Genomic DNA, 25,000 nt, shown 5'->3' on the forward strand with positions numbered 1-25,000 from the left:
GTGTGTGTGTGTGTGTGTGTGTGTGTGTGTGTGTGTGTGTGTGTGTGTGTACCCATATCTTCTTATGTAACCATGCAGATAGCACCGTGGTATGTACACTTATTGCTCAACACGTGACAAGATATCTTAGGTTTACAGTAAACCCAGCAATGTTAAAAGATCTTTTCTATCTTGAGACTTTTATTAAGGACTGAGCTTGGGGGGGTTGGGTATTATTCACTCGGATCACTGGACTAGCAGTGGGGATTTTGACTGGGATCTCACTGTTTTTCTGCAGTGTGTGTGTGTGTGTGTGTGTGTGTGTGTGTTCCAGTAAAAGCTACAGAAGTGAAGGTACCTGGGGTTCCACAGAGTAGTTCCTGGACAAACGGTGATCTCACTGGGCCCTGAAGTAACATCAAATACAGTTGTGGTCAAAAGTTTACATACACTTGTAAAGAACATAATGTCATGGCTCTCTTGAGTTTCCAGTTATTTCTACAACTCTGATTTTTCTCTGATAGAGTGATTGGAACAGATACTTCTTTGTCACAAAAAACATTCATGAAGTTTGGTTCTTTCATGACTTTATTATGGGTTAACAGAAAAAGTGATCAAATCTGCTGGGTCAAAAATATACATACAGCAGTGCTAATATTTGGTTACATGTCCCTTGGCCATTTTCACTTCAATTAGGCGCTTTTGGTAGCCATCCACAAGCTTCTGGCAAGCTTCTCGTTGAATCTTTGACCACTCCTCTTGACAGAATTGGTGCAGTTCAGTTAAATTTGATGGCTTTCTGACATGGACTTGTTTCTTCAGCATTGTCCACATGTTCTCAATGAGATTTTAAGTCAGGACTTTGGGAAGGCCATTCTAAAACCCTAATTCTAGCCTGATTTAGCCATTCCATTACCACTTTTGATGTGTGTTTGGGGTCATTGTCCTGTTGGAACACCCAACTGCGCCCAAGACCCAACCTTCAGGCTGATGATTTTAGGTTATCTTGAAGAATTTGAAGGTAATCCTCCTTCTTCATTATCCCATTTACTCTCTGTAAAGCACCAGTTCCATTGGCAGCAAAACAGCCCCACAGCATAATACTACCACCACCGTGCTTGACGGTAGGCATGGTGTTCTTGGGGTTAAAGGCCTCACCTTTTCTCCTCCAAACATATTGCTGGGCATTGTGGCCAAACAGCTCGATTTTTGTTTCGTCTGACCACAGAACTTTCCTCCAGAAGGTCTTATCTTTGTCCACGTGATCAGCAGCAAACTTCAGTCGAGCCTTAAGGTGCCGCTTTTGGAGCAAGGGCTTCCTTCTTGCACGGCAGCCTCTCGGTCCATGGAGATGCAAAACACGCTTGACTGTGGACACTGACACCTGTGTTCCAGCAGCTTCTAATTCTTGGCAGATCTGCTTTTTGGTGGTTCTCGGTTGACTCTTCACCCTCCTGACCAATTTTCTCTCAGCAGCAGGTGATAGCTTGCGTTTTCTTCCTGATCGTGGCAGTGACAAAACAGTGCCATGCACTTTATACTTACAAACAATTGTTTGCACTGTTGCTCTTGGGACCTGCAGCTGCTTTGAAATGGCTCCAAGTGACTTTCCTGACTTGTTCAAGTCAATGATTTGCTTTTTCAGGTCCATGCTGAGCTCCTTTGACTTTCCCATTGTAGCGTTTGTGGGCGTTTGTATCCAATGAGCCCTATTTAAATGGCCTCAGAGAAGTCACCAGCTGTAGTCACTCATAATCACTCACAAGAAGTTAAGAGGCCATGCTATGAAGCTCATTTCATTGACACAACTTTCTAAGTCACCAAAATTGCTAATTCATGTTGCTGTATGTATATTTTTGACCCAGCAGATTTTGTCACTTTTTCTGTTAACCCATAATAAAGTCATGAAAGAACCAAACTTCATGAATGTTTTTTGTGACAAAGAAGTATCTGTTCCAATCACTCTATCAGAGAAAAATCTGAGTTGTAGAAATAACTGGAAACTCAAGAGAGCCATGACATTATGTTCTTTACAAGTGTATGTAAACTTTTGACCACAACTGTACTCTGTAGAAGAGATCCATGAATGAGACTTCATCTGGTTGCTATAAGTCAACATGGGAATTCAATCCGTTTGGTCGGTCCAAGACTTTAGTCCAGTCTGAAGTATCTTAACTAAAGACATCATGGTCCCCTGAGGGTGATCCCCACACATTTCCCCTAGTGCCACCAGCAGGTTAACATTTGTTTTTAAAGGTAATGTCATGGCAACTTTTGATGGGATTGCCACGAGATGTGGTACAGACATTCATGGTGCACAGAGGATGATCCCCTGACTTTTCGTCTAGCACCACCAGCAAGCGTTGCAATATCTCAACGTCTTAAAGATGGATTGGCACAAAACTTTGGACAGACATTCATGGTTCCCAGATGTTGCGTCATAATAACTTTGGTGATTCCCAGACATTTCCATTAGGGGCACCAGCAGGCTGACATTTATGTTTTTTGTTTTTTTCAAGAAATCTACAGACATTCATGATGCACAGAGGATGAATACTTTGATGATTCCCCAACTGAAATATCTCAACATCTACAGGATAGATTGGCACAGAATTTGGTTGCGACATTCATGGTTCCCAGACCATGCGACCTATTAACTATGGTGATCCCCTGACTTTTCCTTCTAGTGCCAGAAGCATGTTTTTTTCAAGGAAATGCCATAGAAACTTTTGGAGGGATTGCACCACATTCATGGTGCACAGAGGATGAATACTTTGTTAAAACCCCGACTGAAATATCTCAAAATCTAAAATATGTATTGGCGCAAAATTTGGTACAGACATTCCTGGTTCCCAGACGATGCTTCCTAATAACTTTGGTGATCCCCTGACTTCTTGTCTGGCACCACTGGCAGGTTAACATTTGTGGTTTGAAGTGAAAGGTCTCAACAGCTATTGGATGGATTGCCATAAAATTCAGCACCTCAACATGTATGTCCCCCTCCAGCTGATTTATGATATATCTGGTGATCCTTTGGGTGACTTTTCTAACGTAGCATTTTGACTCTAGTCTTCCTGCAGCTTGGTGTTTGCTGTGTCATGTCATTTGCATGGAAGCATATCATTACATAACGAAGGACAGAAGCGCTGCACGTCTTGGACTGCGGCACAATGGATCGCATTGATTATTGTCCATGAGTGGGCTGAGAGTTCACCACAGTTGTGATATTGGAAGACTTCACCGCCTGAATACGTGCACACAGTTTATCACCCGCGACATGAGCGTCGGCCCCTCTCCGTCTGTCTCTGTTGCGTAACCCTTATGCGACTGACCCAGTCGTGTTATCGTCCCGCTGTACTCCGCCGTGACAAAAGACAGCTGCAGCCCTCTGACCTCTCGCTACACTATTGGTGACCTCAAGAGTCCGATCTGGGACCGGTTCAGCCACGTGTTCCTGCTCAGCTGAAGAGACAGACCGCTGTGGAGAGGGTGTCAAAAAGCTGACTTTCACCAAAGATTGACAAAGTTTTTGGAAGAATAATCACTGAGTCAGTGTCCTGCCTTTGTGTTTTCGTTATGTGATCGTTATCTTAGCTACAGTACCTGATTTTTCTCTTTTATGTGACTATTTTATTTCTTGTAATTTCTGGCAACATAAAGCCAATATTTCCATGAGAGTGAGGTTAATACGCCGGTTCTTTATCTCTGGTATATCATTCGTTGACACCTGTGGCTTTTAACATTGAGCAGTAACAATGCAGAGGACTCGAAAGGTATTAAGTACTGAGAAGTAGGGCTGTCAAAATTACATCTGAATATTTCTTCTTGTTTTCTAAAGTATTTCACCATCTTTTCATAAACCTAACTAAGTATTTCACCATCTTTTCCTAAACCTAAATAAATATTATACGATCTTTTCATAAACCTAACTAAATATTGTACGATCTTTTCCTGAACCTAACTAAATATTTCACGATCTTTTCCTGAAATTAACTAAATATTTCACGATCTTTTCCTAAACCTAACTAAATATTGTACGATCTTTTCCTTAACCTAACTAAATATTGTACGATCTTTTCCTGAACCTAACTAAATATTTCACGATCTTTTCCTAAACCTAACTAAATATTGTACGATCTTTTCCTTAACCTAACTAAATATTGTACGATCTTTTCCTGAACCTAACTAAATATTTCACGATCTTTTCCTAAACCTAATTAAATATTGTACGATCTTTTCCTTAACCTAACTAAATATTGTACAATCTTTTCCTGAACCTAACTAAATATTTCACCATTTTTTCCCGAACCTAACTAAGTATTTCACCATCTTTTCCTGAACCTAAGTACGTAGCTTTGTGACCTAAACCTAAGCGAGTTGTTTCCTGTGAGGACGTAAGTTTATTTTGAAAAGACTGTATTTATGTAACGAGCGTAAATTGACGTGTTGCTGAACTTTTAGTATGAAAACGCACGAAGAACGAGGAGTAACTTTTTGGTAAGAACTCATACATGAGGATACGTTGTGGCAGAAGAAGGAGCTTTCTGCTATTTCCTCGCTCATCTTTCGAGCGTCTTGTGGAAATGCGTCCCATAATATTGTTATGAAGAAGATGCCGTTCATGCACTTCATATCCTCTAAGCCATCTCGGAGTGCAGTGACGTAGCCGGTCGGCTAAGGGGATTTACCAGAGCGGAGCGTTTTCATAGTCACTCGTCCAACTCCTTCAGCTCAGTGCTTCTCTCGGAGATTTGGGTCCACCTCGCCAAATCATTCCCACAAGGCCGTGCAGCACAGATGCCAGATTAATATATGTAGATTGGTTGGGTTATGAAATGGAGATTAGATTGGCCTTTTTTTTTTTCTCTTTTCACTTAAGTGGATGTTACGCCACAAACGCTGCTCTTATTGCCTGCTCTAGTTTAAGATCAGCACACACACACACACACACACACACACACACACACACACACACACACACACACACACACACCTCTAATAGATCTGCCAGTTTAATTATTTCAGCACAATAACCTCCCCCCCTCCCCTGTGCCCTCTCCCCCGTTTGCTTTCATTTCCACACTGTTTGGATAAATGCTTTCTTTGTCCCCGGTGTACATTTGAGCTAATCTCGCCTCGCGTGATGAAGCTGAGCAAGTTAATCCCTTAAAACGCGCTCAGAATCATTTCTGCAAACATTTGTGTGTCGGTGAACTCGCGGTGTGACTGCCGGTGTTCCATCTTCATTTTAAGTTCAATCAACGCTTCTTGTATTCAGTGTACTGCTTCAGTTTTAGTGAACTCCAACTACATTCACAGTAATTCATCAGTATGTTTGTGTCGGCACAGAATAAGAGTCATTCTTTTAGGAACACTTTCCTCCAGAAGAGTGTAGAAGGTCATGTTTTCATTCCAAGAAAGTTCTTCTTCTTCTTCTTCTTCTTCTTCTTCTTCGGCTTCCACTTATCCTTCCTTTCCTTATCTCCTCCTCTATCCCCCTTTTCTTCTTCTCATTCATCTCCTCATCCCTCCTTCTTCTGCGTCTGTTGCTTCTTCTTCCCAGTCTTCCTCATCTGTCCTCTTCCTTTGCTTTTTCTCCTTCTTCCTCTCATCCCTCTCCGTCTCTTTCTCCTCATCTTCTTCTTTTGCTTATTCTTCTCCTCATCCCTCATCTTCTTCTTCTTCTTCTCCTCATCCCTCATCTTTTTCTTCTGCTTCTCCTTTCCCCTCTTCTTCTTCTTCTCCTCATCCCTCATCTTCTTCTTTTGCTTCTTCTCCTTTTTCTTCTTCTTCTCATCATCCCTCATCTTCTTCTTTTGCTTCTTCTTCTCCTCATCTTCTTCTTTTTCTTCTTTTTCTCCATCTCATTCATCTCCTCATCCTTTTCATCACTCCTTTTCTTCTTCTTCTTCATCTCCTAATTACTTTTTCTTCTTTTTGTTTACCCGTCCTTCTTTTCCTTTATCACTCTTCCCTTTTTTTTTCTTTCTTTTGCTCCTCCTCCCTCTTTTTCATCTTCTTCTTCCCCCCCTCTTATTGATCTGGTTGCTGTGCTTCTTCCTCTGATCCTTCCTCTTCCTTCCTTCCTTCCTCTTTTACGTCTCCTTTCCCACCTCCTCTTCTGCCCCGCTGTTTCCTCGTCTTCATCTTCATTCCTACTACTGTTGATATCATACGCTTATTATTTAATCACAGAATAATTACCTGCATAAATAGCAGCACATTAAAATGCCATTAAAATCAATTAAAGTAATTAAAGCATCAACCTGTTTGATGCCTTTCAGATTCTATCACACACACACACACACACACACACACACACACACACACACACACACACACACACACACACACACACACACACACACATACACACTTGTAATAAGCAAAGTGAGAAGGCTCCTAATAAAATAATTGGAGGGATGGGTGTGTGGTGTGTAATGCAGCTGTGTGCTGATGGCTGCAGGATTGACACACTCACACTCACACTCTCTCTCTCACACACACACACACACACACACACACACACACACACACACACACACACACACACACACACTGGTTGATTGGATCCTGTCTCAGGAAACCTTTATTCCATTACAGATATTGACACAAAACTGGCCGCTTGGCAGTAAGCTGTGTCCCTCCTCCTCCTCTTCATCCTAAAGTGTGTGTGTGTGTGTGTGTGTGTGTGTGTGTGTGTGTGTGTGTGTGTGTGTGTGTGTGTGTGTGTGTGTGTGTGTGTGTGTGTGTGTGTGTGTGTGTGTGTGTGTGTGTGTGTGTGTGTGTCTGTATTTGCTGAATGTCTTAGAGTTCAGGGAGACTTTCTTGTTCTGTTATTCTTCCTCTCACCTGGCTCTGTTTCTCATGAGCTCTATGTGCTTTATTTTCTTTGTCTCTTTCACACAGTGAGGAGGTCTGTTTGTGTTATGACTCTCATATTTCTCTCTGTCTGTCTCTCTCTCTCTCTCTCTCTGTCTGTCTCTCTCTCTCTCTCTCTCTCTCTCTCTCTCTCTCTCTCTCTCTCTCTCTCTCTCTCTCTCTCTCTCTCTCTCTCTCTCCCCCCCTCCCTCCCTCCCTCCCCCCCACTTGTTCTATCACATCTTGTCTCTCTGTGTTTGTGTGCCCTACAGTCGATGGCCCCCGTCACTTTCTCAGGCCAGTTATTGTCACAGCTGTGCTTCCTCAGTGAGACGTCAGCGATCAGTTTTATGGACAGTGTGTCCTCAGTCCATGTGTGTGTGTCCTCGGTCCGTGTGTGTCGCCGCGGTGCCATGGCAGTGCCTTCCCACGTCCCGACGAAGCACGTGTGAGAGACAAAAAGGGAAAGAGAGAGAGAGAGACAAAGAGAGAGGGAGACACACTGGGAGTCATTGTGCACAAATGTCTTTTCTCCCTCCTTTTCCTCCCTCAGTCTCACCCCTTTTTCTCACTGGGACTCCATTGTCTGTCCCGTTACTGGCGCCTCACTTCATCTTAGATTCAGGACCAGCGTTTTGAAAAATGAGAAAGAAGCGTCGACATGGCGTCCCGCCGCGGTGCGTCGATGCTCTTCATGGTGGATCGTGTAAATATGCCAAATATAAAAGGGGACGGTTTTATACCCAACCCAACGTTTAAAGTGCGTTTTGTTTTGTCTCGGGCTCACGTTGATTGATGATTTTGTTTTCTATCTTTTCATGAACGTCCTCCGTTCGACAGGCCCAGTCGGCAGGACGTTCTTTTTGACATTGTACGTTTCTGCGAACCACGGAGACGTTGAATGTCATTCGTACGACGAAGTGTATATCGTGAAGTCCACTAAGGGTTTGTGGAAGTGTCGGCGGTTGGGTCAAACATATCCAGGACTTTCACCCAGGAGACCGACGTTCGTATCCCGTGTGAAAGTACTACAAGTACCACACGAACACGGGGAGACCGTGCATTGTCCTGCCCAGACCGGGGTTTGAACCGTGGTCTTGCTGTGGAGAGATGGTCCTCGATAAACGAGCTGCTCATTTTACCTCCGAGTGTCACTTTTCCTGAATCCCACACACTCGGTATGACGGTCCATGCTTTTTGTTTTTAGGCTATTTTTCACTCTGCAAGTCATGACGAGTCCTTTGAATGTGAGCTCCTGAACAAGAACCCTAATGGGAATCTGTCCACCGGAACGGCTTCTCCACTGACGTGTTGACACCCTCGCCGCTCGATGCAGCGTCCTCATTCTGACTCTGTGTGTGTGTGTGTGTGTGTGTGTGTGTGTGTGTGTGTGATGGGAGGTAAAGAGAGGGATGGGATGGAGGAAAGAAAACACACCGTGAGGAACAGCTCCGTGACAATATTAGCTTTGAAATGTGTCTAAAGTAATCGACCACAGTTATTGAATAATAGGCTTTTTGTTGTTGCTTTTGTATCAGATGTCGGACCAAAGATGTTAACGTTCTGTGAAGCTTCAAGAAGCTGCTGAACCACCTGAAACGGTTTTACACTGAGACTTTATTAAAGGCCTTGTCCCTCAAGATGACTGAATTCTGTCCACCGTGCTCCGTATGGTTTACTCATCACTACCAAACTCTTCTTCTGGTTATTCTACGTCAAACAGACGCATGTTAAACAGCTGCCTGTTGTGTCTGGAGGCAGTGCCGGTGAGAGCTGTGGGAGTCAACCGAAAAGAAAGATCCATCCATCTTATAATATAAACAAGTTTATTACAAGTTTATTACAGCAGCCTTAACAGTTATGCACCAGTTTCAAAAACAGATGTGGACGTAGTCGTCATGACGTCACCCGTTGGTTGGCCTGCTGTTTTGCAGCCTCGCGTTTGGCAATTTTTGGCAATTTTGCCGTCGCCATCATTTTTAGACAAGCGTCTCTGCTAGAGACCTGTCAATCACAGTGTAGCCCCGCCCCCTAAATCATCCCCTGCTTTCTGGTCTGTTTGACTCTAAATGGAGCATAATGTACTAAATGAACATCATGCTGTATTGAAGAAGACTGTAAACTAGAGATTGAGACCATAAACTCATGTTTACAATGTTTACTGAGGGAATAAATCAAGAGAGAAGTAGAGTCATTTTAGACTAGACTTCTATACAACCAGAGGAGCCGCCCCCTGGTGGACACTAGAGAGAATGCAGCTTTAACACACTTCTGCATCGGCTTCTAGCTGGAGGTTTCCGCCTGGTTTAAATCCACATGTGGCTTTTAAACTCTGAAAGGAGAGTGAATAGTTTTAAGAGTGAATAGTTTGGAAAGAGCAAGAGTGCGATTTTGCCAGCAGAGCTGAATGTGCCCGAGTAAATATGGGTTTTCTTAATGAGGCAACAGGAGAATGCACCTGCTGCTCTTTCTCTCTCTCACACACACACACACACCACACACACACACACACACACACACACACACACACACACACACACACACACACACACACACACACAGGTGAATACCAGAGCTTCGCTGGGTCTGTGGCCTTTCTTGTGGCAGTGGTCAAGACGTGGCACTAATACCGATGTGCAGCTGCCAGCCCGCCATTGGCGCTGACTACTAGAGAGAGAGAGAGAGAGAGAGAGAGAGAGAGAGAGAGAGAGAGAGAGAGAGAGAGAGAGAGAGAGAGAGAGAGAGAGAGAGAGAGAGAGAGACCATCACTGTAGCACGGCATCAGTGCTCTGCTGTCTGCTGCACGCAACAGATACCGAGAGGAGACGGATGAGAGGAGGAAGTTTCGAGTGCTTATTCCACTGATAATCAAATTCAAATTAATAATTTTTTTGCACAAGCTGGAGTGGAAGTATGAGATATCGTAGGGTTGATGTGTTTACACTTTGGTGTGTGTGTGTGTGTGTGTGTGTGTGTGTGTGTGTGTGTGTGTGTGTGTGTGTAACTTTAGACAGGTGTGATCATTAATCACCAGCCGTTCACAGCTGCACTCTTTCTTTCTCTCTCTCTCTCCCGATTCCACGGTTCCAAATCTAAATTCAGCTCACATTGTGGGATGGATTCTGTATATAGTGCCAAAGCGCCCCCCCCCCCCCCCCCCCCCCCCCCCCCCCCACTCACCCGTTAACCCATTCTCTTGTTTCCCTTCTGTGTGAACCTGTCCGTCACGGCTCCGCTGCTTTTCTCCGACGCCTCCCGCGGCTCTTCCTGCCTCTTATTTCGCCGTCATCCATCCCTCCGTCCGCTCCGTCCTACCTTCCTTCCTTTTCTTCCGTGTGTTTGTCCAGCTCTGGGTCAGTTGCGAGAGGAGGCCCACAGGGTTGGCATGGCAGCCTGGCACAAGCACACAAGACTCCCCATTACCCCCCCCCCCCCCCCCCCGCAGGAAGGTTGGGGAAACCCTTATTTACTGTACATGCTTCCACAGCTCGCTCCCTCAGCTCCTATTCACGTCTCCTTTAGTGCTCTTCAATCTATTTTACGTGTGCACTCCTGCTGCTCTGAGTAAATCTGGGATCGGTGTTTATCGTCATGAATAATCACATGTATACTCAGAACAGCAATAGGATGTTTTTGTCTTCTGTGCTGCAATCTTTATTATTGTTTCTAAAATGTAGCTTTTGAGAAATGAAGATCTTTTTTGGGTCGGTGTTTTGAAGTATCGTTCCCCCCCCAAAAAAATGTGTCTTATCTGAATTAGAAAACCCAGCCTTCAGAGGAAGACAAAGGGTTCTGCAGTGTTCACTGACATTCTGTGAACTTAGAAACCTCAGTGGACTCAGTGTGTTTGGGTGAAAAGTCTTCACACCGTAAAATTCCTTCCTCTGTCCCACACAAGTGTCGCTCCTCAGCCTTTCTTCCTTCAGTGCCTCCTTTTGGATGCAGTGCACAGCGATTCTTTCCAGTTCTCCCTTCTTCCTTCCTTCCTTCCCACAGTGTGCTGAGAGACACACACACACACACACACACACACACACACACACACACACACACACACACACACACACACACACACACACACACACACACCAAACTCCTCTACCTGTTACTGTACGGATGAATGTTTTTAAAAGGACGATACAAAACGAACACCTTCTTATCTGCTTTCACTGCACTGCTCTGAAGCTTTGAGTGATCAAAATCAATGAGGGTTTTCTCCAAGTTCTACACACACACACACACACACACACACACACACACACACACACACACACACACGCACATGCTGTCAGGGAGCTCATTAGCTGAAGTGAGTGGTGGCATGCTGGGCTTGAACGGTGACGCTGCTGGTCATTTGGGGTTGACTGCATGGACTATAGCCAGCTCTGTGTGTGTGTGTGTGTCACTGTGTGTGTGTGTGTGTGTGTGTGTGTGTGTGTGTGTGTCACTATGTGTGTGTGTGTGTCACTATGTGTGTGTGTGTGTGTGTGTGTGCACGATATCGGCTCTTTAGTCCCACTCTTCTACGTTTTAGGCTCTTGTTCCCCCATTTTTCCCCCCACTATGGCTTTGCCTGATTTGTGTGTAGTTGGCATGGAACCACACGCAATGCCACACAAGGAAGCAAACACACACACACACACACACACACACACACACACACACACACACACACACTCGTCTTTTCCAAGAGGCCCTACATTACCTTTGTACTGCTGTATCCCTTTAGTTATTTATGTGAAAAATAGCATTAAAGTTAAACTGAAAATGTAATTTTTCTCACTTCTTGTGTAAGGAAATGTAAAAAGAAACCGGTAGCTATTGTGCATATTTATCTATTAGTCAAAAGACAATACAAAAAAATGAGTCGTTAACGTAAAAGGGATTGATGTCCATATGTCGGTAACGTAAACATTATTAATATTGTCGATAATTTGCATAAGTAGATTAAATTATCCATATGTACATTTATCGCACCGTAAGTCGTAACGTAAAATTGATCAAGATAATTTTATACGATAAATTGTTGACCTAAAAATGTCTGATCGTGTCCGTGTTTCGTACGATAAGTTGATAGCGTAATTACCGCCATGAAACGCCACATTTGGGCCGACCCGTCATGCCGTTTGTATTTCAAGGACATTTTTGAACATGCTCATGGGAGAATCAAGCCAGGGAATGTACATCTGTGTGTGTGTGTGTGTGTGTGTGTGTGTCCACTGTTAGAATGGTTAATGAGTGAACCAGCAGATCATTCTGAGTGGCTGAACCAGTGTTGGGGGGGCGTGGCTCAAGCTGAGCTCTGCGATTGGCTCCCTGTAGACAGTTGGGACCTTTTTTTTTTTTTTTTTTTTGTATGTACAGTTTTTCTCTGTCCTCTGTTCCTCAGCTTGCTTTCCCTCTTTGGACCGCTCCATCAATAAAACATGACTTCCTCTTCTCATCCCCTGCTGCTGCTGCTGTTGTATTCTCCGAGCTCAGAATCTGAAACAATGCTGTGTGTGTGAAATTCACGACCTCAGTTCTGGTGTACGGCACTTGAAGAGGATGCCATGATTGTCCCCTCCCCTGAGAGAAAATTCTATGACTTGTGAGTTTGTGAAACTTTTGCAAAAGCACGGCAGTAAAGTTCGAAATTTTCAGGAACTTATTAAAGAAACGACCAAGTCCGAGAGCTTCGTTATCTCTTGGGTCATCTGTCGGTCCTCCCTCCTCCAACCTACCCTTTTTGAAGAACTTCTGCAAGACTCCATTGCGTAACCATACCGGGTCAAGGACACAGGTGGTGCTTATCACCCGCCTTTTTATCTCGCCAGTTATTTATGCGTCATTAAACAAGGTCACTCGGCATTTGAGGCTTATTTATGGTTCTCGTCTTGGCAAAAATGGTCACTGGTTAATTACAGATGTACCAGTTAGTCATTGACCTGTGTTGCTCCTTCCATGTTACATATTGAACGTGGGATTCTTGTCTCACGGCCTTGCAACGAGGAACATTTGTATGCATCTTGCTTCATAGATGATGCCCTTCATATCGATGCTGAAATATTACTCGTCGCCCCGTTGCCCCCCTCGCCTTTTGCCCCAGCGGCCCGGGACAATGAGTGCGGGACAACCCGTTCATCTGGGATCAATTAACCCCGGCAGGCATGCTCAGCCGAACGGCCCGTTTGTGACTGCGCTCAACGTAATGATAGGCTTTCAAGCAGTAATGCCTTTGTTCCGGATGGGTCTGTTTTGTTTTCTTCCTTTTTTTGTTTTTTGCTCGGATGCGAGTTTGAACGGGGTTGCGTCTGAGAAGGTCTATTTCTGCCCTCTTGTTTTTCGGGTCTTTTTGAGCTTCCTTTCACGTTTGAAGTCCTCCTTACTTAATTAAGACTTAGGGTTGGCGATCATGTATGTGGCCAAGAATGCCATGCAGAATGGCATCTTGGGTAAAAACGGCGGTTGGCATTTGATGTCGGAAACCCCAAATCGCTCCCCAAATGCTTCCCTTCTTGATTTTTTTTTTTTCCTCTCGTTTCCCACAGTTTGTGTTCATTCCTTTCCTACTCCCATATTGGACTTGGAATTGTCGAGGTATTTTGAGGCTCACCCGCCAATTCATCCTTTCTACCGAGCAGGGTTTGGTACGGACGAAGGGTTGTCGATTGGAACCAGATTCGTCAAGTGTTTAGATTCTCTTCTAAGCTTTTTGATCTCGCTTGTCTATTCTTTAAAGTTTGGTCCAACTGTGTTTTGGGTCTACGGGGTCACAAACGTTTGGTACACCTGCCTTGTGTTGAACTAGTCTCAGGAGTACGGCTAAACTTGGCACAAAGGCACAGATGATTGAGCAGAATGCAATCGCTGCATGAAAATAACTTCATGCGAGGGTGGAAGTCTGTTTAAGAAGAGGATTTCATGCAGAATTGAATGTCACAATTGGGGAAAACAGGATTCAGTGAGAACCAGGATTGATGAGCGCAATCCATAATATCTACATATGATCCACTACTGACGAGGAATGGCCGCTCAAGAGTTTTGTGCCAACTCATAACTCCCTGATAGACGCTGGCGATACCTCTCCTCACTTTGCTCTCTTGCCCCCTTCCGGAAAAGTCCATCATCTCTTTCCTGGTTCGGTTAAGCCCTCTATTCCATTCAGAGATCCTTCAGTAAGGCTGAGTCAGTGGGGATCTCTTTTTAACCGCTCTGCAGAGGTGAACACTCGGGTCAAGTGCTCATCTTAGAACAGCCCCTTTTTATGTGTGAAGACCGAAACTTTTCATGAATGAACTTTCATGAAGAACGCTGGAGGCACACCGCTCACTTCTGATATGCAGAAATCAACATTTTTGCTTGTATTGTGCAGAAAGACGAAGCATTTCAAGCTCAGTGGTCGGCTTCAGGCTGCTTTTTTTATGGCCAACGTGTGAAAGACAGATGGTCACTTTGCTTTGGCATGAATTCCAATTTTCTATGTAAAAATGTTGTCAGCCCAACTATGTTGCAGTAATCATAAGCATTCTCTAATGCTAACATGAGACACACCCTTTGTGATCTGTGAAGGCCTTGGTAAGCTTCAAATAAACAAGGTCGTACCAAGTGTTGTCTGAAGGCAGAAGTTTGGCCAAAAGCCTGCTGTCACAGAGAGGGGGAGGGGTCTGGGGGATGGACAATGACTTGTGGAAACGTCGCTTATTGGAGACATTCACGGTGATGCATTCGACTATATACACACAGAAAGAGGCAGGAGTAGTTGTTTGAAGAATGAAAATGGAGCTTCAGGGAGTTCAAACCCTGCCTTCATGGCCAATGAAAATGAATATTCCGCCAATATTCCCGTTTACGAGCAGCCCTGCAGATTGCGATTAACATTTAATGGCCGCATCCTCGCTACCGGGGCCAGGGAATCTCATGTCGACGCCATTCTCGACTGGGTTTTGGCGGGTCGATGCCCTAAACGTGCCGTTTATTACGTCAAAATATGGAAAAAGTTGCAAAGCGGGATCCGCTTGGGGGGGCTGACTTTGTTGGACCGTGTGAACACAACCTCCCTCTTTCATTTCTATCAACCGCCCTCTTGAAAAGGTCGGCGTTGAGATATTTGCGCTCATCCAAAAACCTGTTGATATCCGAAACTATTGCCCGGTTGGTTTGCGTGCAACAGAGCTGGTCGTAAACGGGAAAGAGGCCATGTCTCTTTAAAAACCCCAATTGAGACGCATATTCTTAATGATGTCCAATGAATGCTCCTAAAACCCGAATAATACCGGCATACCCCACATGTTTTAATCGGAATATGATGTTTACATTAAACGTGTCAAATACGGAATATTGTTGTATTCTGAACAATAGCGGAATATGACTGTGTGTCTATGTGCTTGTAAACGTAGTGAATGTTACCATTTAATGAAGTCGCCATGTCAGAGCTGAAACCAGAGACTGCTGGACTTTTATTGACCCTAATGTCACAATTGGGGGGAAAAAAGCTGAACGAACACCAAGCATGTGTGCCAAGCAACACGGGGTTCCGTGTCGGCAGCAAGTCAACCTTTTCACAGCGTGGTTGGCGACGAGGCTCCCCCCCCCCCCCCCGTCAAACGCGTGTTCTGACAGTTTGACTTGAACCCATCCCTTCTGTGAATTCACACCCGACCTTTACTCAGGTAAATGTCCTAAATCCTCCGTTTTGACCGACAGTCCTGCAAATGAAAAACCCGTACCGCCGTCACTCAACCCGCTGCGAACGTTGACCCCAATAAAACAGCAGTGAACTGTGAGATTTATGGGTTCTACAAACTTTTACGTGTGTGCGTGCGTGTGTGTGTTGGGCTAAAAATAGCCTGCAGTCGTCTTGTTTGTGTGCATGGCCATCACTCACGGTTTAATCAAAACACTTATCCATTGGGGCCACGTTCACAACTAAAGTATACTCCAGCTTCCAGTGTTTCTATCCTGACAGGCACAGAAACGGAAACGGCGGTGTACCTTTTTTTTTTTTTTTCCTTTTGCTTTGCCGTGTAAACACAACCATGTCGGGCTTTAAGTAAAAAGAAGAGCGCGTTGTTATGACATGGACGTCGTGCATTACAAAGGTCATAGCCCGGCCCCATTCATACAGGCTGAACGTCTCCGTTTATACCAGGCAGCTTAGTGCTGGTTTAGTGGCTATTTTTAGATTTTGTCTTGACCTGTCTCTGAGGTCAGAAGTCCACACAAGTATTGGTCACATTTAGGCAACTTCATCTCTGTTTGTTGTCCTTTTGTCGTTGTCAAAGTACTACCGTTAATATATAAGTTAAAGATTCAATGTTTTATTTTCAAGTCCTTTTTTGTCGTTAACGACATCGTATGTCGGTTTTTTGTTCGATGCGGTCTGCTTATCTCGTCAACGTCTCGTGTTCTTCATAGAAGTAAAGCTGTTCACTAGTTTCTGCAACACATTTTGCTCACAATCGTCGTTACTCATTACAGGTTTGTTTTTTTAATTTTCTAACATGTAATGTCCTCAAAACTCTCCACACAGTTGGTGAAACAGAACGGTCTACGTGGACCAAATTTGCACAAAATGCATTTTGTGTAAAAGCAGTTAAACGATTCATTTGATGACCACATATTCCAAAAATCCATGAACTCTTTTTTTCTCGTTCGTACTCCACCAACTGCAAACCACTTTATATTTGCAGCACATTGTTCAATCGCTAACCCACACGGTTTTCAAAACTATTAATGCATTTCTGCTGTACTACTGGAAAAAAAAGCACAATATTAAGATTAAAATGAACTAATAATCATTCCACAGCTGAAAAGCCTACCTAGTGATCCTGTTTTTACCAGACGGACAAAAAGGGGGACGACTTTACAATGATTTAGTTTGAAAACATGAATCGAAGAGGACAGGTTGGTCGGGACAGACGAGTGGAAGGGACAGAAAGAACATGTGGAGGACAAAGGAGAGGAAGGACCAAGGGCGGTGGTCTCTGATGAGATAAGAGCCACAATTATTGAGCGTGTTGTAAACCACAGTCTCCTTCTGAAGTTCAGGAATTTGGTCTTTTGTTCCAAGTAAATCACTATATGAAAAGATATAGAAATGTATGCATTTCTGATTCATTATTGTTACATATACTTTAGCACAGTCATTGAAGTACAAAGGTGTTATTCCTCTTCTATAATGAAGTTCTGATTTATGTGAAACCGGTTCTGCAGATTGCAGACGATGCTTCACGTGTTAAAGCTGCATTCTCTCTAGTGTCCATCAGGGGGCGACTCCTCTGGTTGTATAGAAGTCTAGTCTAAAATGACTCTACTTCTCTCTTGATTTATTCCCTCAGTAAACATTGTAAACATGAGTTTATGGTCTCAATCTCTAGTTTTAAGTCTTCTTCAACACAGCATGATGTTGTTAGTGTTATGAGTGAAAATGTTTCCTTTGTAAGTGAGAATGTTCGCCAGTGTTTTGGTCCAACAAGGTGATTTTGAGAGTTTTGGTGGTGAAATTAACTATTTGGCCAAGATGCAAGTGTTTTAAAAAAGTGTCTTCAGTATTGCTTGTTAGCAATGGGGGGAAAAAACATATTATTTGGGTCTCATTAGTGTTGACAGCAAGAATAACTAAGTGAAATACAGCGTCAAAAGATTTAAAAATGAGAAAACAACGTTGCTAAGACGTGCAAATGCAGCTGAAAACATTATCACGCTGCTGCAACAATATTGCATACTCCTTTCCCTGTTTCCCCTTCAACTTCTCCACAGGGTCTGGACTCTGCAGAGTCACGGCTGTAATCTAGTTCAAATACACTGTGTACAAAGTTTTGTCACAATCAAATAATTTTTTTTGCAGGACTGATTGAATAGAAGGTGTTGCATGAATTCATACTGACGCAAATTAAATTCTTCACACCCGTGTTGTTTTTAGAAAAGTCTCTGCAGACAAAGGAGGTGCAGATCAGTCTGCGCTGAATAAGATCCTCCGGCTGCAGGAGTCTCTGAGGTCACTCGGTTGTTTTTTGATACTAGTAGCCAACTTTTGGGCATCAGCAAATTCAAGATCGGCCTCGCTGACCTCGATTGACCCGTTGAGGCGGGTTTACTGTGTCGTTAAAGGCAACCAAGAGGAAATCGGTATTGCCCCCCCTCCCTTTCCTGTCCACCACCCAGGAGCATCATGGGAAACGGGGAGCCGGTGTCTGGGCAGTGTACAAAACTTCCTGTCTCATGTACCGCTGACTTGACGTCTTTTTGTGTGTGTGTGTGTGTGTGTGTGTGTGTGTGTGTGTGTGTGTGTGTGTGTGTGTGTGTGTGTGTGTGTGTGTGTGTGTGTGTGTGTGTGTGTGTAAGAATATGTATGTTTGTGAGACCTTTAGGGTTGTCCAGAGGTCCTCCCAGGCGGCAACCTCCGGTTCTGCTGAGTGAAGCCGGTGGTGAAGTGTCTTTAAAAACCTGCATTCTCTCTAGTGTCCACCAGGGGGCGACTCCTCTGGTTGTATAGAAGTCTAGTCTAAAATGACTCTACTTCTCTCTTGATTTATTCCCTCAGTAAACATTGTAAACATGAGTTTATGGTCTCAATCTCTAGTTTACAGTCTTCTTCAATACAGCATGATGTTCATTTAGTACATTATGGAACATTTAGAGTCAAACAGACCATAAAGCAGGGGATGCTTTAGGGGGCGGGGCTACACTGTGATTGACAGGTCTCTACCAGAGACGTATACGGCGTCTCTACGTCACTCCTCCTCAGTCCAAATATGGTCACTTCCTGTTCACTGGTTGCAAAAAAACCAAGATGGCGACGGCGAAATTGCCAAACTCAAAGCTTCGAAACATCCACAAACCAACGTGTGACGTCATGACGACTACGTCCGCTTATTATATAAGGTGTATTTGATTAGAGAAGAAGCTGCAGAACCAGTGATATGTTTGATGCACCTTTTGGAAAACCCAACGTGTGTGTGTGTGTGTGTGTGTGTGTGTGTGTGTGTGTGTGTGTGTGTGTGTGTGTGTGTGTGTGTGTGTGTGTGTGTGTGTGTGTGTGTGTGTGTGTGTGTGTGTACACATGGAGTACTCGTGCTAATGGCGCTCCACTCTTTCTGCTCTCCAGATGTACGGGCGCTACACCCAGGAGCTCGGGGTGTTCGCCAAAGAGGAGGCCGCTCGGCTGAGGGAGAGCGGACAGCGCCGATCGGTCAGCGAGCGAAGCCGGGCCCTGGACCTGCTGGAGTACGACAAGGGACGCTGCGCCAAGTGTCGCAGTAAGTTTTCACCGCCGACACTCGGCGGACAAACCTTCAAAGAGAAATTCCTCTGATCACGCAAAAAAAAAGCATAATCAAGTGGGAAGTTTGTATAAAATCAAGGTTTGTATTTGTTTTATGCTGACAGGCAGTGTCGACGATTCATTTATTTAAAACGCATTACGTGAATGCATTGTATATTTCATTTTCCTTCATTAATAACGAGGATTTCTCAAGCTTTCTCTGGATTTGTCGTGACACGTTTTGATATTTAAGAACAGAATGTGTGCTCCATAGCTTCATGTGCAGTGAATATTGATCTAATCGCAGAAGGCGGTCTCTCATCATTTATTTAATCACATTATCTTCGCTATCATCTAATAGAAGCAGCTCACCGCTGCGTGTCCCGCTCCACATGCAGCAGTTTGCCTCTCGGCTCAGCGGCTCTTCATCAGTTTCTTTACATCGAACCGGACTTGTCTGCGATATTTCCGGGCCGGTCCGTAATGAGGTGCTCCGCGGTGCTTAAAAAAGGTCAGGGAACACCGTTTCACCGGAGCTTCTGTACGCCGGTTCTAATGTCACTGAACATCGCGTCTTTACCGCACCGGTCCACTGATTGGACGGTTATCCCTGGAGCCCTTTTGTGATGGGACGAAATGACTTAGTAACGGTTTACCCTCCACATAGCAGCCTGGAGCATCTGGAGCATCGCTGCAGAAGAAAAGAGGGAAACATGAACTGAAATGTTGGAAATGTACATTTTCCGAAGGCCGGTCTCAAATAGCGCTCCGTGGACGGGAGCGTTGATCGTGTCGGGCAGCGAGACGGGAAGAAGAAGAAGAAGAAATGCTGCATCGCTGAACAATCGTCACAACAACAAACAACAAACACTCTGCTGTGAATGAATCCCAGCGTTGAGACACACGGGTGGATCCATGGGAACACCACCACCCCCCCCCCCCTCCACCTTTCTCTCTGCACTGTTGGTGGTGATAATTGTGTGCGTGTGTGTGTGAGATGATAATGAGATTAGATTGTGTAGAGGACACACAGCAGGATAAAAACAGGCTGTAAAACACGTGTGTGTGTGTGTGTGTGTGTGTGTGTGTGTGTGTGTGTGTGTGTGTGTGTGTGTGTGTGTGTGTGTGTGTGTGTGTGTGTGTGTGTGTGTGTGTGTGTGTGTGTGTGTGTGGGCTGATAAATGGCCTCGTGTGATGTCAGGTGAGTCAGCGTCTGTTGGGGTCAAAGACTACAAGTCAAAAATAATGGAGGAAAGAAAACTACATCTGGAGGTGTGGAGATGGAAAGAAGTGTCTTCACCAGTTCACCGTCTCCTCAATTCTGCTGGAAGCTCGGGTTGCATTGTGGGTAACGTAGGCGCCATCAGTAGTGCGACGGTGTTATAGGAGTGCGATGCTGAATATGTGGAGTACACAAAGAGCATCAGCACCAAACAAGAGTGAAGCTAAAGAACAAGAAGATAACCGCCTCAATCTGGACAGCTGCAGAGAACAAACGTGCATTTAAAGCACATGTATGTATTTGAATGAAATCAAAGGCAGTGACTTCAGCTCCTGGAGGTTGTTTGAATCATGATCACAAGTTTAGGTTCTGTTGGTACATTTTTGCTCACATCTTTTCCCCCCGCGACAGATTTGAGTCACTGCTGAAGTGCCGTTGAGCACGTTGGTCACATTTCTCCCTGTGCAGCTGCCCGTTCTGTGTAAACGCAGCGCCCTCTGTTGGCGAGAAGTGCTCATCACACCCAGCTCTAATGGACACTAGTTGGTCCTAAATGCTGCGTGTGTGTGTGTGTGTGTGTGTGTGTGTGTGTGTGTGTGTGTGTGTGTGTGTGTGTGTGTGTGTGTGTGTGTGTGTGTGTGTGTGTGTGTGTGTGCTCTCATCTCAGTGATGAGCTCTGCTGTTGTTTCACTGGCAGCTGATGAGTCAGCTTCCCATCTTCTTCCTCCTCCTCCTCTTCCTCCTCCTCCTCCTCTTCCTCTTTGTGAGCATCAGGACACCAGAAAACGTGAAGAACTGAATAGATTTGTCCCTCAGCAGGTTTCAAGCAGAGCAGATTTGATCTGGATTGCACACACACACACACACACACACACACACACACACACACACACACACACACACACACACACACACACACACACACACACTTTTAGACAAACACACACACGGAGTGGAGTAAAGGCGTAAAACAAGAGGCGACTGGCTGAAAATATATGTAAATACGAAGACACACACACACACACACACACACACACACACACACACACACACACACACCATTGCTGCTGAGGGTTATGACTGCAGCTGCAGCTCTTTTCTCACTTACACACACACTCTCAATCACACAGTGTTTGCCTGCTTAGATCGGCACAATCCTTCTTTATTATTCACTCACACACATACTGTTTTGTTATTTTATACTCTTGCACTCACACACACACACACACACACACACACACACACACACACACACACACACACACACACACACACACACACACACACACACATTTTGCTTTTCATTTGCTGGTGTTTAATGATGCTGAATTGTGCAGCCGGCAGCAGAATCTCAGCCTATATCGTCGGCACTCTCTGGCCCTGAAGGAGCTGTCATGCTTTCAGTTGTGTGTTAACAGTGTGTGTGTGTGTGTGTGTGTGTGTGTGTGTGTGTGTGTGTGTGTGTGTGTGTGTGTGTGTGTGTGTGTGTGTGTGTGTGTGTGTGTGTGTGTGTGTGTGTGTGGATCGCATGCCGTTACGACTCCTCCAACAGTCAGAGTCCCAGCAGCTCCGGGCGTTGTTTAATGACAGCTTGAACAACAGGTAGCGTCTCTGTTATTGTGGTGCCGAAACGTGTCGCAGACGGAAAGTGTTTCAGTCGCAAGATGCTGCTGGCGGTTCACTGTACTGTAGAGCCTGTTAAAAAAAAAACCAACATATATATTTATATATTTCACATCCAAATGATACAGAATGTGAGATAACAGCCATGTAGGTGCATTGAAAAGCTCTTTCCACATCAAAACTTGTCACACACAGTAGCAGAAACTGTAATTGTGTCTGTATGTGTGAAGTTTTTAAGAACGTTAGATGAAAAAGCATCAGAAAAAAGAAACAGTAAGCAGTGGCAGTATTATTATTTTGTCTTATTTTGAAAGACAACACAATGTAGTTCTGCCGGTCAAAGTACCCGCACTAAGACAAGTACTGTAGTCTTTGTAAAAGTAACCCTTCACTGGCTATAACTTTCTGTTCCCTCATCTACCTCAGAGGTTTGCAGCTTGATCAGCTGGATCAAAATATGAAATCGCCTTTTTAAGAATTTCTTCATTTAATTTTGCAGCTTTTAACTAGTGACTTTTAAAGCTCGACCGGTTCTGCCCCTACAGCGATGTACCGCTCATCTATCATTCCCCTACGAGGCAGAGCCCAGTCGCGCATCATCAGCCGGGGAACCTTTTGCCCTTTTCCCTTTTGTGGAAAAGCTGAGTGGATCTTTTTTTGTTAGGAACTGTACATTTGAGTCAGAATCTCCTTAGTCCTGAATCACCATTTAAAACATAGACATTTATGGTGGTCTGGTAATTCCAATAAATTGCTTTACCTGCAGTTTTCTACCTGCAGTTACTGTGTCAGCTGCTGCAGCTTTTTTTAGACTGAATTCAGAAAGTTTCTTCAGTGAAAAACCATAAGGTTTCATAATATTATATTAATTATAGTGTTAATTTGAAAATAGTTGACATGTTTTAACTGAAATATTTTCTGAGTTTGGTTAAGATCAAACTGCAACCTCCAGTTCTGGAAAGCCAAAGCGGAAGTTCCTTAAACTTGCATTCTCTCTAGTGTCCACCAGGGGGCGACTCCTCTGGTTGTATAGAAGTCTAGTCTAAAATGACTCTACTTCTCTCTTGATTTATTCCCTCAGTAAACATTGTAAACATGAGTTTATGGTCTCAATCTCTAGTTTACAGTCTTCTTCAATACAGCATGATGTTCATTTAGTACATTATGCTCCATTTAGAGTCAAACAGACCATGAAGCAGGGGATGATTTAGGGGCGGGGCTACACTGTGAATGACAGGTCTCTACCAGAGACGTATGCGTCACTCCTCTATTGTCTAAAAATGGTCACTTACGTACACTGGTTACAAAAAATAAACAAAAAGGAGAAGGCCATAATCCAAGATGGCGACGGCCAAAATGCTGAATTTGAGGCATCAAAACATCAGTCCACAAACCCTACAACAAGCAATCGTTCCTCCAATTGGGAACAATTTAACTAACTAGAGCTCATAATAGGTGTGTTGGTCAAATTGTCTGATGCGATCAGCTTTGTAAATTACATAGAGTAATCACACAAAGTACAAACTCCCCAAACCCGTTTTAAGATGATGTTAATCCTACTGTATCTCTGATTTAAAGTGATTGTACTTTTCCGGGTTAAAATCTCAAGATGTTCATGTTCTCCAGTTTTGTGATCGGAAAAATTGTATGGAGGTGATTAATCAGCCAATAAAAGATAGATTATATCATCTCTAGCACGCAATCTTAAGGTACAAATACCACAGAAGACAGAATGCTCCACTCGATGTTCTTTAAAAAGTTATGTGAAGTGCATTTCTTTTCATACGGGACTCCCTGCTGTGATTGGCCATGTTGAAAGAGCATTTTATTTGCGTTGGCATCTACAATGTTGCCTTTTTCACCAGAACAACAGACGAAACGGTGCGAGTGACCAGTTGACGTTGCTGTTTGTAGAGCTCCGTACTGCTGCTAAAAATATCCAAATTTAAGAAGAGTTGCCAACTATTTTCAGTGGTCAATATGTCCACTCTTCAGGGGACACTTTGATCGCAGAACGTCAGATGGGTGGATTGCTGGGACCTGCTGGGTCGGATCGACTGTCTTCAGTGGTGGAAGAAGCAGTCAGAGCTTCAACTAAAGTAAAAGTACTCGTAGTATGAGCTAAATGCACTGAAAGTATCTAAAGTAAACGCATGCATTCTCCTAAACCGTACTTTTGTAGCTGATCAAGATGGAGCTAGCTTTAAATACTTAAATTAAGATAATACTTTATTAGTCCCACAGCGGGGACATTTGCAGGATTACACTAGCAATGTGGACAGTGCATCAGTAGAGAACAAAAACAATACAAATAAAAACAAAATGAGTACAGTAAAGAGTCAAACGGTAAAGGTGGAGGAAGTCAGGTGACCTAGTATAAAGAGCCCAAAATCGTGGGCGATTAATAGTTGAAACAGGGTTTTTTTTACTCAGGAAGGAGGTGTTGATGTTCCATGTTAATCCAAAGTTAGGTTACGTGACGTTACGCTTGTTAGAACGTAGTGTAGTTGCGTAACATTTCCAATAATTTCCAACCGAGGGTTTGGAACCCTTTTTAAAGGCTCCCAAGGATTATTAACGCACTTGGAGAAAGACAAAAAACACATTCCTGCTATGCAGTTTCATATTCTTGTTTATTGAAAAGAAATGTCAGAAAAATGACAATTTTTGACCGTTTTCAGGCCTAGACTTTAATTTAAATTAAACGATGTTAGATATGGAATTGCTAAGAACCTGTAGACATCTAAAACATGACAACTCTTCTTTTTTTTGTGAGGGACGAGCCAAAAATGTTGGGATTCAGAGATTCAATATTTAACAATGTGTTGGATATATAAATAGTTTTTTATGTAAAACCTTAATCTGCAAAGTAACTACGACTGTCAAAAAATGTAAAGTAGTGAAGTAGAAAGTAGCATAAAATGTACATACTCAAGTAGAGTTCAAAGTTGTACGAAAGTAAATTACTTAAATAAATACTATAGTCACTTTCCACCACTGCCTCTCTTTCGCACATTAAATACTTTCTTATGTCCACTTTGTGTCCCGTTAGTGTAAAAGTTGTATCACAT

At 43.8% G+C, this 25,000-nt stretch overlaps 1 protein-coding gene across 2 annotated transcripts in view; it reads left to right on the forward strand.

Annotated features, from left to right (window-relative positions):
* Window positions 1-25,000, forward strand: part of LOC137869042 (chloride channel protein 2-like) — a 115,568-nt gene that overhangs the window by 17,906 nt on the left and 72,662 nt on the right. For both annotated transcript variants that reach the window (XM_068706140.1, XM_068706148.1), the window contains exon 2: window positions 18,929-19,079. In XM_068706140.1, coding sequence (XP_068562241.1) covers window positions 18,929-19,079 — 151 coding nt within the window. The remainder of the gene's footprint in view (window positions 1-18,928; window positions 19,080-25,000) is intronic.

This window comes from Cebidichthys violaceus, unplaced genomic scaffold (assembly GCF_023349555.1).
Source record: "Cebidichthys violaceus isolate CVI_PGR_0920_01 unplaced genomic scaffold, fCebVio1.0.p SCAF_1, whole genome shotgun sequence".
In the NCBI taxonomy this organism is placed as follows: domain Eukaryota; kingdom Metazoa; phylum Chordata; class Actinopteri; order Perciformes; family Stichaeidae; genus Cebidichthys; species Cebidichthys violaceus.